Raw genomic sequence first — 15,502 nt, 5'->3', positions numbered from 1 at the left:
CATTTAAATGTAATTATTCAATTGAATTTTTGGATTTATCTTACTTTACATATACTTTTTATAATTGTCTCTATAGCAGTTAAAATATGGCAAGGCACATCCAGAAATTAATGATTCATATACATCTTATCATCAAATGTCCTATTTTTTAGTATGAAAAATAATACTCGTGACAGTAGCTGCTTTTGGAAGACATTGTGACGTGTAACATTCCAGGTCATTGAAATCATGTCAGTATTTACGTTTCATTTACCGTAAAATCGAAAGTACTCTGCATTTCAAAATAAACCAATACAGGAATGCTTGCTGTGTCCACCTGTTACAGATGCAGCTATGTTTTCTTTTTGTTTTAAATATTTTCAGTAGAGGTTCTTGGAAAAGTTTGAGGCTATACAATGGGGAGTTGAATATTCCGCTTACTGTGTTTCTATAGAGAGATGGGAATACACGCACGCACATACATACACACACACACACAGACCGCCGCGGATGATACAACTAAAACACACAAGGTTTCAATTAAAAACAAATATGGAGACAGTTCATTGCCCTGGGACACAATGTTTAAACTTGTGTATGCGTGCGCATGTGTGTGTGTGTCACTGCCAGATAAAACTCAAGAGACCTCAGTGTCAGATCATTCACTTTTTCTTTTACTGGAAACAACTGATCTCACCTGTGGATCCATCCCAGATATGAGGCTTTGTGTTGGGGCGTCTGCCCTCCCGCTGCTCCCCTTTCTTTTTCTCTGGACCATGATCGGCATCAGCGCAGACCAAGATCCATCCAAGGAGCGACACTTTTACATCGCCGCCGTCGAGATAGACTGGAACTACCATGGACATAATACAGGAGGGTAGGATCCTTGTTGTAAGGGTTGTTGTGTAAAAAGACTCAATTCGATAATGTTGAAATTATTATAATATTATTACTACTTATTGTATTTATGGGTTCTGATATATCAGGCTTTGTTATGTTTTGTGCGCACAAACAGAGTTGAGAAATCTTATCTGCTGTTCTATCATTGAAGCTATTTGTACAGTCTAAATATCCAGTCTGTTTTATGTTCTTCTTCCATGTTCTTATCTTGTGAAGAAGTGCTGTGTGAGAGGCAGGGTGAGCTAATTCGTATCATGTTCTTTTTCCGCCGTCCCTCAGGAGTCATCGCACATATAAAAAAGTGGTGTTTCGGGAATATGAGAAAGGCTTTCAGCGGGCAAAGCCTCATCCTTCGTCGTTGGGTAATGTGACCAAATGAGTAATATATGAGCGGTTCTCACATCACTTGAAAGTAACATATACAAGGTTTTGTGTGTTTACTTAATTACTTTTGAATACAGAAAGGAGGCAAATTAAAAGGAAGAGTTCAGACTTGCTGTCTCAAAGAGGGAATGTGATCCACATGAAAGATGTTAATGTCTTAAATAGATCTAACTTTTACTTGGATTTTGTTTCATACTTTTGAGTCATTGAAACTTATAAATAACTTAAAAACGTATAAACAATATGATAAAATAATACAATAATGATAATGACATATATTTAAGAAAATAAAATTTATTTTAATCACTACTTTATGTGTTTTTTTTCAACATCTACTTTGAGGGGTAATCCTCATTTCAACTTGTGAGTGTGCTCAAATACACTTGTGACATAAGATTAGCCCATTATCAAGAGTACATTTGTATATTTCTGTTGGTTTGTCCACAGTTTTGTATTTTAGGTGAATGTATATTTTAAATCTCGGTATTCTTTGTTTAGGATTGCAGCAGTTGAAAAACATATGTCGGTTGGCTCTCAAATAACCCAGTTTTCCAATGGAGTTCTGTCTGCAAAGCAGATTTTTACTGAATATGACATTAACACAACATATTGATTCTGCGCAAGGCAAAAAAAATACCAAAGAATACTTGTGATTAAAAGCAAAACTGACTCTTAACCTATTTCAGTTAGTTTATCATCATTGATTATGTCAAGATCTTAACTGCAACTTTTTTTTCTGAGATATCTGTCTTCTCTGCAGGCCTGCTGGGTCCGACACTGAGGGCCGAGGAGGGGGAGACTATTGTCGTAACTTTCCGAAACATGGCAACTGAACCATATAGCATCCACCCACATGGGATTGCTTATGGGAAGCATTCAGAAGGTGGGTGTCTGTCAAAGCAGTTCCAGACTAACTTGGAGACCCCAGGATCTTTGTCAGTGTGTCTGCAAATTCATCATATCATTTGTTTCAATTGTTGCTCAAGGCTGATCAGCACACCAAACATGATTGTTTGTCTTTTTCTAAAATATTAACCAGAAGAGGCGGATTATCAAACTTAATGGTACTGAAGTCCAACATGAGGCAGTGCTCAGCAGGTCTTTGTCTGTGGCTTTTAATATACCAGAATTAGAAAAAATAGCACAACTGTGGATGTAAGAAATTGGGGATCAGCAAATCTGGGTTCGCTGTAAATTCAAAAGTCAAAGTGCAGAGGGAATGTCCAATAAAATCAGATTGCAGGAAGCTTAATAAACTCCGCATTAGTTTTGTTATTTATTCCGCAACCATGTTGCTGTTCAGGGGTAACTTACCCATGTCAAGTGTTTAATGAGAGAAAATGTATTAGTTTCAAGTTTTTATTAATTTATTTGTTTGTTTATTTATTTTTACCTTAAAGTCTATGGCTTTTTCTTTTTGTTTGAGACAATCTGAATGCAGTGCCTTGATAATGATATGTTATTACATCGGTGTGTGTGTGTGTGTGTGTGTGTGTGTGTGTGTGTGTGTGTGTGTGTGTGTGTGTGTGTGTGTGTGTATACACTGTTTATAGATCGATACCCGCAGGAACGCAAAATAAGCAGAATTAGTGTCTGATACGCAGTAATAAACACTGGTAAATTCGTAGATCCCCATAATGAGGTGTTTAATTCCTTTTCATATAAAGTAATTTTTTATTCCTTATATTGACTGCTTTGCTCAGTTTACAGAAGTGCATTCTATTTCTCAGGTAATTTCTTTTCCAATTGTCTTTTTTTTTTTTTTTTTGTAATGCATCACTTATGTTTAAGAGTAGCTGAAGTCAAAGGATATTAAAAGCAGAATAAATATGTCAAAAAATGTCATGTCATATAACCTAACAGCTTTACCCTTTGATATTTTACAATTCATCATTACCAGAGATTTTTTGGTGTATTTTCAACCTTTAATTCCCAGGAGCCCGCTACTTTGATAACACATCACTGAAAGAAAAAGAGGATGATGTGGTGAAACCAAACTGTGAACATGTGTACGACTGGGAGGTGACACCAAATGAGTCTCCACAGCCAAACGACCCCGCCTGCCTCACCTACTCATACGTCTCCCACTGGAAAGTAGTGGAGGACTACAACGCCGGGCTGATCGGCGCTCTGCTGGTCTGCAAGCCCGGTGAGCTGAAGGCCATTCAAAGTGCTCAGAAAATATAACTCATGCTGATCCAGTAAGATCTATCCTTTCTGCCTCCCTCTACCTGCAGGCAGTTTGAATGATTCCCATCATCAACTTGGTATCGACCAAGAGTTGGTGCTACTGTTCGGGGTTTTTGACGAGGAAGCGAGCAATTATAAGACGGACAGCAAAGTTCCAGGTGACCATGTGAAATACACCATCAATGGATACGCAGAGGGATCACTGCCAGGTCAGTCAATGATTTTCCCTGATCTGTGAGACAGAATGTCAGTCAAAGATCAGGTTTTTGTCACATGGAAAACGAAGATTCTTTCGTGTGTACAAAAGTACAACTTTGAAGTACTTGGACCTGCACATTTTTAACATATTTTCTCAATTGGATTGCAGGGGACATTGTTCTTCTTCATTCTGCATTGATATGACTGTTAAATGTATCGCAGACTTTGCTGGCAAAGCTTTTCTTTATCACTTTACTTCGTAATTGTATATTCTCATGTACAAGGATTGCTGGGATGAGCAGATAAGGTGGTGACTCGAGGATTTTTTGCCTCCTTGAGTCACAGCCTTATCATAGTTGAGGGGTTTGCACGTCCCAGTGATCCAAGGAGCTTAGTTTTCGGGGGCTTTATGCCCCTAGTAGGGTCACCCAAGGCAAACAAGTCCCGGGTGAGGGAGCAGACAAAGCATGGCTCAGAAGACCCCAATTATTATGTTCTCCAAGTGAGTGTGCTTAAGTACATATACTTTAGGGATTTTGAAAAAAATGATTGGGGCGAAGCCACAAAGTCGTGTTGCCATTATGGAAGTATTTTATTAGCACATTGGAGAGAAAGACAAATGATACCAGCCTCAACCACAACACCAATAAACACCATCGCCCCTTGGCGGCACCCAGGGGAAATGACCAGAGCCGATAAACATCTTAATACATAACACCAATGATGAAAACAATAAATGGATCTGGTTTTCCTTTGGGGCCCCTCCTTGGAGCCAGGCTCGATGGCAAGCGCCTGGTGGCAATGCCTGCACCCATAGGGCTCAACCTGGCTCCACCCAAAAAGTCAACATGGGTCCCTCTTCCCTTGGCCTCATGACCCATAAGAGGGGCAAAGGGGGTCGGCTGAGATGTGAGTCAAGGGGTGGCCTAAGTGGGGGACCTTGACTGTCCGATCCGCAGATGCTAAAGCTGGCTCTAGGAGGCAAACAAGTAGAATGTTTCCTCTGGTGGAGGAAGAACCTGAACTGGTGCATGAGGCTGAGAAGCTACAGCAAGATGTAGTCTGACTCACCTCAATGCACGACTTGAGCTGTGGAACCTGGCCTCTTTTGAGGGGTTGGATTCTTTTGTATTGTGGTAACGCAAAACGATTCCCAATATTTGCTGGGTAAAAAAAGTCAAATGAACTCCTTTCTTCACAGACATCAGCATGTGCGCTTATTCTTCTGTTAGCCTGCACCTGTTGGGTATGAGCTCTCAGCCCGAAGTCTTCTCAGTGCACATGAATGGACACGTCCTGGAGCAGTTGGGCCACAGGGTGACATCGGTGGGCCTGATCAGCGGTTCCTGCAGCACAGCCAGCTTGGCGCTGGTCAACACCGGCCGCTGGCTGCTGTCCTCACAGGTCTTCAAGCACATCGATGGTAAGAATGACTTTACAGTAGATAGGACCATCGCAGCTGACTGACCAAAAACCCGTACCTCTGCCATTGTAGCCGGCATGTACGGTTTCGTGGACGTGGATGTGTGTCCCAGTTTCAAGGCCCCGCGGCAGAGGATCACCTATGCACAAAAGCAGGAGAGCAAGCTATGGACCTACTACATTACCGCTGAGGAAAAGATCTGGAACTATGCGCCGAGCAGACATGAAGACATTGATGAGTGAGCAAAGTTTACAAAAACCTCTCGATCATTTCATAACACTGACATAGACACATCATATTTTCCTCCTTCTGATCATGTAAACTGCTTCACCAAGTGGGACCTTAATAATGTCACCTATTGTTTTCTATTCTTACCCCAATGACTGTCAGTGCACGATAGGCAGTATAGACAATGAATGAATGAATTAATTGATCAATAATTGAAGGAAGTGCATATGTGTCTGTTACCTGCCATCGATCATCCTGCAACTTATACTGAAAAAAATATGATTATTTTGCACATGTATGATACAAACTTTCTACCATCACACAACTTTGAGGGATGTTGCTGCTAAAAATTAAAATTTATTCTCTTTTAGTCTTTTCTGTTTTTCTTTTTCCTTGTTTTATTTATTTATCGTTATACAGGACCTACAATTCCCAATTCTTGAGGCAGTCACCCACACGGATTGGTGGGAGTTACAGAAAGGCGTTATATACTCAGTACACCAATGAGTCATTTACTGAACAGTCAATAGACAGGCAAAGAAGGAAAGAGCTTGGGATTTTGGGGCCTGTGATAAGAGCACAAGTTTTGGACACTATTAAGGTAAGGCTTTATTATATGAACTGATATCTTTCGAGTAACACTGTTGTTCAATCTGCAATGGAGTGTATAAATTAAAGATGACAACTTGACTTTGAGTTTTGTATAAAATTAGTAGATTGATACTCGGAGCGTGTGTATTTTTCATCGGATTGCGTGGTAGTCCATCCGTCTTTGTCCTTTTCCAGATTGTTTTCAAGAATATGGCCTCCAGACCATACAGCATCTATCCGCATGGGCTGACGATAAAAAAGTCAGACGAGGGGGTGAACTACCCAGCGGGAGGTAATACTTTTTTTTTCCTCAACCAGCCCCTGTGCTGATCAGGCAGGACGATGGGAATAGAAACTCTCCCCTCTTGCAGGCAACCAGTCTCACGCCGTTCAGCCGGGTGAAACACACACATATGAGTGGAACGTTAGGGAAGAAGACGGGCCCATGGAAGAAGATTCCAGATGCCTGACTCGGCTGTATCACAGCGCAGTGGACACACCTCGCGACATCGCCTCAGGGCTGCTGGGACCAATTCTCATTTGTAAGAGGCAGTCTCTCAACCCAAAAAACGTGCAGGTATCCTTTGCGCTTGTGGTTGATCACAGATATTTCTAAATGTATATGACAAATCCTTCTAAATCTGTCCTTTGTTTTTCTTCTTGTTTTGACTCTATTTCAATGTTGTCGCTCATTTTGTTTCAAATTAAATCCATATCTGGTGACAAATGTCATACGCTAAAAAATAACCCGCTATATGACCTCCTGGTCTTTTTGGTTTTAATGCAAATGTTCGGCAAAGCTGTGGATTTATAGACCCTGCATTCACTGGATTCACTCAGAGCTGGTATTTATACAATATGCTACTCATATGCAGATTATTTTGAAGTTTTAATACACATACTCACATACACACCAATCCCAAACATTTCATTAATGTTTACTTTTGACCTTTTGAAAAGGATTTTTTTTAGTGAATTAACTTCAGCTCTACATTAGAATACAATTGTGATTACTGATAAGGGACACCACAATAATGAATAGAATCCTAAATACTAAATTGAAATTATGCTCATGAAGACATTTCTCTTGTAAAGATGTAAGAGATCTGTACTTTTTTTTCCTTCCGCTGTTTACATTAAGAAGAGAAAAACCTTTGTCTGGGTGTCATCACTGCACTAAGAATACGCTCTGAATGTAGGTTATCCGTGTTATTTTTACAGTGGAAAGCCGACAAGGAGCAACATATAGTGTTTTCTGTGTTTGATGAAAACAAGAGTTGGTACCTGGATGAAAACATAAAACAGAACTGTGACCCATCAAGAGTTGACAAGGCAGACCCTGACTTTTACAAATCCAATGTCATGCACAGTAAGTCTGGCCCTGATCCAACCACAGGAAAATTATACAATTGTCATCTTAGTAAGGTTTCCTCACATTTTTTTTGTGTGAACTCATTTTGGCTGTAAAGTTGATTCATATTTTGTATTTGAGAAGATTAATGGACCCAAATATCCTTGTCCACCCATAAAATGAAAAGAAGGGTTAAATTGTACTGCTGTGATGTTGTCTTTTACCAGGATCCCTTCCTTAGTCATGGTTATTCACAGGATTCTATTTTTCAGAAGAGATAAAGATGAATTAGTCCTATATTTGAGTCGATTTGCAAGCCAAATTGGCTTTTTTACCCAGGTCGCTTTTATCTTCACACTTGTGACAATAGTGGCACAAAATAAAGCAAGAAGTTACTTTATTTGTTCGAAATAATCAAATCGCACCACATTTATTTTGTAAGAGACCAAAATATGATACATTTTTTAAGAGCTGTTGCAGGAATGTGTGCCGCCACTTGCTTACACACACTTTAGAAACATGTTCGGTCGCACCAAATCTGAGAATTTCACAAAATAAGACCTTGTAATGAGGCCGCTTTAGTTTGCTCAGAAATCATAGCCTTTTAAAGCATGTTTTCCATTCAAATGATTTTTGTATCTAAAAATAATGGCGACGTTATGTCATACATCTGGTTATGTTGTAGACATTTACACCTGTTACAGAGACTAGCTGAGATAGCGACTGATTTTCACCTCATTGTCCCAACAGCTATAAATGGTTACGTGTACCACACCGGTCCGACGCTTGGCTTCTGCAATGGTGAGGTTCCAACGTGGCACATGTCGAGCATCGGCGCGCAGGACTCCATCCAGACAGCGACCGTCTACGGACATCCGTTTAATCTTAACGGAAGGACAGAGGACTCTCTGAGCCTCTACCCCATGACAGGAGAGACCATCAAAGTCACCATGGAAAACATTGGTCAGTCTATTTTAATGTCTCTTTATTTTATTATTCAAATGTATTGCCATTACAAGTGAAGTCAATAGCTGTTGCACAAAGAGGGGGCATGGTTGCGCAGAAGAGGAGCCTGGTAACTGAATGCTCCGATTCCAAATTTCCTATTAGAGACTCCAGGGACCACAAGTAGCCCTGTAGATCTGACTGGGTTCTAAGAGTTCTTTGAGAAACTATATGATGGCACCTGGTATTCAGGGCTTTTCAGGCGAATGAAAATATACTATAATGTACAACTGGATGTTTCCAAGGATGACAAGCTGTTTGTTAACAAACCTTATTTTATTAGAACAGTTATGACAAAAAACCCACAACAACAATAACAACAGCTCAACTTAACCTTCATGCCTCTTGAACTCTGTCTGGCACACACTCCGCCTCCTCGCTCTCTCATCCAAACACATTCGCACCCAGTAGGGAACGACAGAACGCCAAATATTACTGCAGGGTCATTCCAATACATTCTGCCCTCAGACGATATCGCCAGTGTTCATGTTTATCTTGTCTGTCTTCCTCAAACCAGGCGTTTGGCTCCTGACTTCTATGAATATCCAAGAGGCAAACAAAGGGATGCAGATCAAATTTCAGGATGTTGAGTGCTTTCGTGAAAATTACATTTGGGACGAGTTTTCAGAGTGGAAGCCTGACTCCTTGGAAGACATCGAGAGGGAAGAGGAGAGGAAATTAAAGTCACAAAGTACTCCAAAGCCAGATATTCTTTCAGATATGTGGGCAGCAGAATTAGGCATCAGGTCACATAAGGGGCAATCTGACGCATCGAGTTACGAAAAACTGGACCTTTCGTTCCTTGACCATGATGCTATAGACGTGGTTGAGACTGTTATAACACTCCCGGTGGATTCCGACTCAACCGTGGAGCCAAAAAACAGAGATCAGACCTCCGTTCCACGGCAAGACGTACTCGATGGGAAAGACGTGCATAGATTAAATCCCACTGCTGCTACCATGCAGCATCAGAAGGCAACACATGCAAAGAGCAGCTTTCCATCATCACCGTCGCACAATTCGTCCATGTTGATATCAAAGAACACAAAAAAGGAAGAACAAAGAGTAGCACCAAAGAATGACAACGGGACTTTAAACAGAACAATGTCCAGTGCTCTTTCTAACCTTTATAAATTAATCTTCGGCAATGTATCCAAAGAGACAACAAATCAAAATGCCACGCTATCCGTCGATGGTATTGTCACGGGAGCTCTATCGGAATTTTTTAAATCCCTTATGAAGGCTCAAGGACTGCATGTAACTCAAACTCCAGAGGAGAAACCATTGAGAGGAGATGTGTTTTCCCACTCGGAAACACCATCTCATTCCACCGACACCCTCATCGGTACCTCTAAGAATAATGTCACTTCTCCGCCATGCAGTACAAAAAAGAAGGACATGAATAACACTGTGACAAACCACGCTTGGCCGTTAACAGATGGAAGAAACCGGTCCTTGTCTACTCAAACGGTCGATGTTGGAAAATCAAACATCAGCTGCTCAGGCAAACAGAACTCGACCACGTTTGGGCTGAAGAATGCAGGTAACACATCAAATACCAGTGACCCGCTGGAGATTGTGTCTGGGACGGATTCACCAAAAAGTCTGTTTGCCGACGGCAGCCCACAACCGCACAACGGGCCCACACAAAGTGTCAACATTGGTATAAACAAAACAACTTTATCAGGTAATGGAAGTTTCGAGTCCTACCTCACGCCCTCTGTAGTCGCCCCCTCTAACGCAACCAGAATTTCAGGCAACATGTCGGTTTCTAGCCATTCAGATGCAAATATGAACTCTGAAGAATTTGGTGCCACAGAAAGTGATGAAGAAATATTTATATACCTGAAAGCAAATAAAACAGATGCAATAAAATCCACCTCTGTAAAAACAAAGCCACAGAACTGGAAATATGACACAACTCATCAGACGGTACAGAGTGAGATTCCCGACCACATTATGAAGTACATCGGGACACAGGGGGCCTCGAAGCCGAAGAAGGGCCGGAGGATCACGTTCCGTGAGAGACCGAAGAAGGGCCTCGGAATGAAGACAAAAAAGAAGAAGGAATACAAGCCAAACCATGTTACCGCTTTACCGTTTTCTCCACGTGGATTCAATCCAGCAATGAGCCCGCGAGGTTTAAGCCCTGTTTCACTCCAAACAGCTTCAGATGAAGAGGAACTTTTAATTAACCAACCGGTGGTCATCGGCGTCCCACGCAGTGATTTCAGAGATTACGAACTTTACGTTCCGGGGATTGAGCCGCAGTTTATGGGATCAGAGTCGGTCGATGAGAATCTAGAAGACTACGAATTTGTGTCATACAAAGAGCCCTACAGTAGTCTTGAAAAAATCCCTGACTTTAACATGGACACTATGACCAAATATCACATGAAACAATTTGGGCCGAATGTCAGGATGTATTTCATCGCTGCCGTGGAAGTTGAGTGGAACTATGCCGGCTACGGCAGGAGGTAAGACGAATCTCCTCATCCGGGGCTTCCTCACCTATTCAGTGTTTCTATCAAAATGCCAGCGTTCACATATGTAAAACTAAAATTAAATTGTCATTAACACAGGAGGCAAGACACGATAGAGCAGAACAGGCAAGAGACCAAGTTCACCAAAGCAGTCTTCCTCAGTTACGAGGACAGTTCCTTCAAAACACCTCACATCCGAGGTGAGATAGATGAGCACCTGGGCATTCTGGGGCCTGTTATCAAAGCAGAAGTTGGACAAACCATCGTGGTGAGACTTCTTGCATCCCTTAACTGAATAGTAACCTGTTGCTGCGGGATCAAACATCCTCCGATTTTTACTTCATGCAAGCAGTGCCTTCAGTATGCCATTTGAGGAAACTCGCTCATTTGAGTGATTGACTGAGAGTGTAACTCCTCGCTGCAGTATTCAGAGTTCTTTAAGACTTCACTTTCTCAACCAATGTCTCTTTGTACGTAGGTGCTTTTCAAAAACATGGCCAGCCGTGCATACTCCCTACACCCAAGTGGAGCTTCTTATACCAAGTCGACAGAAGGTCTGTCCTATGAGGATGACTCCAAGTACTGGTATAAGTATGACAATGAGGTACTACCCAATGCGACCTTCACATATGTTTGGAAGACGCCAGAAAAGGTCGGGCCGACACCGAGTGAGTCTGACTGTCGGACCTGGGCCTACTTTTCAGGTGTCAACCCTGTGAGTATTTTGTTCTTGTTGTAGAATTACGGCTTGCCGTTATCACACATTTAAGAAGCAGCATGAAAAAGAGAGAGCTGTTGCTGAGGCAACATATACCGTATGCTCTATTTCAGGAAAGGGATCTCCACACAGGCTTAATTGGGCCTTTACTGGTGTGTCGCAAAGGCACTTTGAACAAGAATTTGACAAATACGAGAGAGTTCACGCTGATGTTCATGATATTTGACGAGTCCAAGAGCTGGTACTACGAGAAGAACCGCGAGGTGATGCAGAGGAAAAGCCGAAGGAAAACCCTGGACCCCAACCTTAACCTGAAATTCCACTGTAATCATGCATTTGAGTCTGCTCAAAAATTTTTCCTCATTTAATATTCCAATCACATGCACTGGAAACACGTCAGTTGTTAAGCTCACAGTAATTGGAATTCACTAAACCTACAATTCACTTACCTTACTGACTTCAACACAAGTCAGATGCAGAGTAAGAGACATAAGAGTCATTTGGTTCTTTCTTGCGATGTTCTTCCAGCCATCAATGGGATCATATATAACCTAAAAGGCCTGAGGATGTACAAAGATCAGTTGGTTTGCTGGCACCTGATAAACATGGGCTCCTCCAAGGATATTCAGAGCGTCCACTTCCACGGACAGACATTCCTTCACAAGAAAACCTCCAGCTACCGAGAGTCTGTCTTCCCACTGCTGCCCGGTATGCAAAAACACAGCCCCTGGCTAATTGAATATAGACCCATGAGCTTCGAGTCTTGCCCAGTAGTCACGCATATCTTTTTAAATCCAAAATTCACTCTTTAAAATCGTCGGAGCAGAGATTCACGTGCTTTTGAACCTTTTTCACAGGGACCTTTGCTACCCTGGAGATGCATCCATCCAAGCCTGGCCTGTGGCAACTGGAGACCGAGATTGGTTACAACCAACAGATGGGCATGCAGACTCTGCTCTTGGTTTTAGATGACGGTAAATACATATATAATTATTTGGTTAGCTGGCCGGGTACTTGATTGCGAGTGTGACCCTTTAACCGCGATGACATGCCATCTCATTTGCCCTTGTTTCCTAAGACTGTTACCGTCCACTGGGTTTGCAGTCTGGCAGTGTGAAAGACTCCCAGATCACCTCGAACAGCCACAGAGGTAGCCAGATCTCATTCTGTACTCATGCATCTGCTTTGACTTTACGACGCCATCCTAATGAGAATCACGGTAAACGATCAAAGATTTTACTACATCAGTGACCGTGTGTGTGCATCTCTGAAGGAGAATGGAAGCCCTTTCTTGCCAGATTAAACAATCCGGGTAAATACAATGCATGGAGCACAGATCAGAACCACAGCTGGATCCAGGTGAGTGTCAGAGATCTGCCGAGAACATGTGTCTGCCAAGATGTGGATGCATACTTTTAGCGCGGTTGGAAACAGTACTCTGGCCCGGGAACAGGTGGATTTTCAGCGGCCCATCGTGATCAGCCAGATCGCCACCCAGGGAGCTAAGCAGTTCATCTATTCCCAATACGTACGATCCTACGGGATCTCCTACAGCAACGATCGCCGGGTGTGGACCTACTATAAGGGTGACAGCCTGTTCCATAATAAGGTGGGGTCGATTCGAAACCGCTCACTTAATAAATTCAAATAGCTACAATTGTGAGAGCGTTAATTCACCGCCTTGTCCGGGTGCGTGCGTGTCTGTCCTTTCTTCGTTCACCAGGTATTTCCAGGAAACCAGGAAGCCTACGAGATCAAAATAAACACCTTTTTTCCTCCCATTATTGCGCGGTTTATGCGTCTCCATCCCATCCTGTGGTACGATAAGGCCACGGTTCGCATGGAGTACTACGGCTGTGAGCTCGACGGTAAGATTACGACTTGAGCGCGGTCAAATGCGAGCCAACAATTTTGGCGCGGGTCCTGTCAGTATGAGATTTGGTCCCTTTCTTCCACAGGTTGCTCAGTGCCTCTGGGGATGGAGAACGGACTGATAGAGGACCATCACATCACCGCCAGCTCCACTGCCCACAGCTGGTATTCCGGGGAGTGGAAAGCCTCGCTGGCACGCCTCAATAAGCAAGGCACCATCAATGCGTGGCAAGCAAAGGTACCGACTGAATGGCCGGCCCATTTCGTAAAGTGTATTATGGTAATGACGACCGGAGCTGGCCCTATCCAATGTGGCCGGATTTTATTTGGCGCCCCCTCTCCGTCTGTTATTTACATCCGCTTACAAAAGAAATCAAACGGCATTGTTTTTACCATTTTCTTGATTTTTATAACGCGCGCCCCCCAATTATACGTGCTTAACAAATGACAAATACGATAAAATCTGAAATATGAAACAAAAATCATGTAAATAAGTGACTAAAAAATTATAACAGTACTACATTAGGATTTGCCTCTCCACCCACAAAGAGCAAACGTACCGATCAGCTTGAGGGGAATTATTTGGCATTCAAAGTAATATCAATTGGGCATTGCTATACTTGTATACTCATTGTGAGCTTTTCCATTTTAAGAGTTAATAGTAATAGCTATCTTTAATATAATTACATCAAAGCTGAATTTTTTTTTTCCCTGATTTTGTGCCATCTCTCGGGAGCCGCGGCGCCCCAAGCGTTTGCCCGTATCATCACTTCTCTCCACATCGTCTTTTTCACCAGAACAATGACATGAGCCAGTGGCTGCAGGTGGAGTTGCCTGAAATAAAGAAGGTCACAGGTATCGTCACACAAGGGGCCAAAGCGCTGGGAGCAGAGATGTACGTCATCACATTCACTCTGCAGTACAGCAACGACGGCGTAACGTGGAACCAGTACACGGATGACGAATGCTGTTCATCAAAGGTGAGCGTGCGGGTTTTAAAACAACAAACTTGTTTTTCTGACGAGCATTCCAAGCGATATTTCATTCTCTTTTTTTTTTCCAGCTTTTCGGGGGAAATACCGACAACAACAAGCATGTGAAGAACTACATTTATCCGCCCATTTTCGCTCGATTCATCCGAATCCACCCCGTATCGTGGAGAGGTTCCATCACCATGAGGGTGGAGCTGTTAGGTTGTGACTTTGACTGATGAGCACACACACACACACACACACACACGCGTCGCATGTTGAAGTCCAACACATCCATAGCCAATGGCCCGGACAGAAACTCTTCTACAATAAACATTCCTCACGGTTTGATTGTGTTCTCTGGATATAAGCCCATAAATATATATTTTTTTTTCATTTGTGGTAATTAGCTTTCTGAATAAAATTACCATGAGTTCAATATCCTTGAACATTCAAGAGTGAGCTAGAAAACGTTGTCACTGTGTTTTTTTTAATTTTCATTTGTATGCAGATCCATATTAATTTCTGTAAATATGTAAATAGCCATCCTTTAAAGTATCCATTAATAACCATTCTTATTATCCAGTGTGCAGGTTTCAAACGATGAGTATGTTAAGCCTGATGTTTTCTCCAGGTAACTCCAAAGTGTGTTTTAGCACGTCAGTTGAGCCACGCAGCTACACACACATGATTTGTTTATCCTCTTGCCGATTGCACAAACTGGGCGGCGAAGGTGTAAAGGTCTCAGCACGGCCGTTTGTGAAGCTACCAATCCGGGAAGTCGATGAGATATCTTTCTCGGACATCCGACGGGACCGGCGAGAATCAGCCGTTTCATCTCTGTGGAAATTCTTAACATGTAGACGACAATAAAAGACAAAATACTTATCACTGAGTTTGATTGGAGATAGAAGAACAGAGAAACGGGGTATAACAAGTTACCGATAACATGAAATTCGAACAACTTAGATGACATAACTGGATTCGTAAGCCTTATCCTAACAAAACAAGCTAAATTTCATACATTTTAAACCAATTCAGATTTTACGGATACAGTGCCAAATCAGTTGTCGGATGACACTTGTGATGCAGTGGTGTGGTCTGGACCACGCTCCTTATTGTGATTTACACAAACCCGACATTCTGCGCAGAGACCTGGCCGTCACCATCGACAACACGGTGGTAAGAACGACCACAACTGCGAGAAAC

General features: G+C 42.3%; 1 protein-coding gene across 1 annotated transcript; it reads left to right on the top strand.

The window, feature by feature from the left end:
- The first annotated feature begins 643 nt into the window (after window positions 1-643).
- f5 (coagulation factor V) lies at window positions 644-14,764 on the top strand. Its single transcript, XM_086144868.1, has 25 exons — window positions 644-856; window positions 1,159-1,241; window positions 2,024-2,146; window positions 3,200-3,412; window positions 3,501-3,662; window positions 4,853-5,074; window positions 5,147-5,312; window positions 5,723-5,903; window positions 6,089-6,185; window positions 6,265-6,470; window positions 7,115-7,262; window positions 7,995-8,207; window positions 8,767-10,726; window positions 10,832-11,000; window positions 11,211-11,447; window positions 11,564-11,774; window positions 11,979-12,158; window positions 12,308-12,424; window positions 12,529-12,600; window positions 12,724-12,809; window positions 12,904-13,059; window positions 13,174-13,318; window positions 13,409-13,560; window positions 14,120-14,302; window positions 14,386-14,764. Exons 1-25 carry the CDS (start codon window positions 696-698, stop codon window positions 14,530-14,532), a joined length of 5,790 nt encoding a protein of 1,929 aa, XP_086000994.1. The 5' UTR covers window positions 644-695; the 3' UTR covers window positions 14,533-14,764.
- Window positions 14,765-15,502: the final 738 nt, after the last annotated feature.

The sequence above is a fragment of the Fistularia commersonii genome, chromosome 4, assembly GCF_037954325.1.
Source record: "Fistularia commersonii isolate RoL2024-O1a breed Wild chromosome 4, RoL_Fcom_v1.0, whole genome shotgun sequence".
NCBI classification, from domain to species: domain Eukaryota; kingdom Metazoa; phylum Chordata; class Actinopteri; order Syngnathiformes; family Fistulariidae; genus Fistularia; species Fistularia commersonii.
The sequence above is the reverse complement of the archived record's forward strand: the minus strand, read 5'-3'. Positions and strand labels throughout refer to the sequence as shown.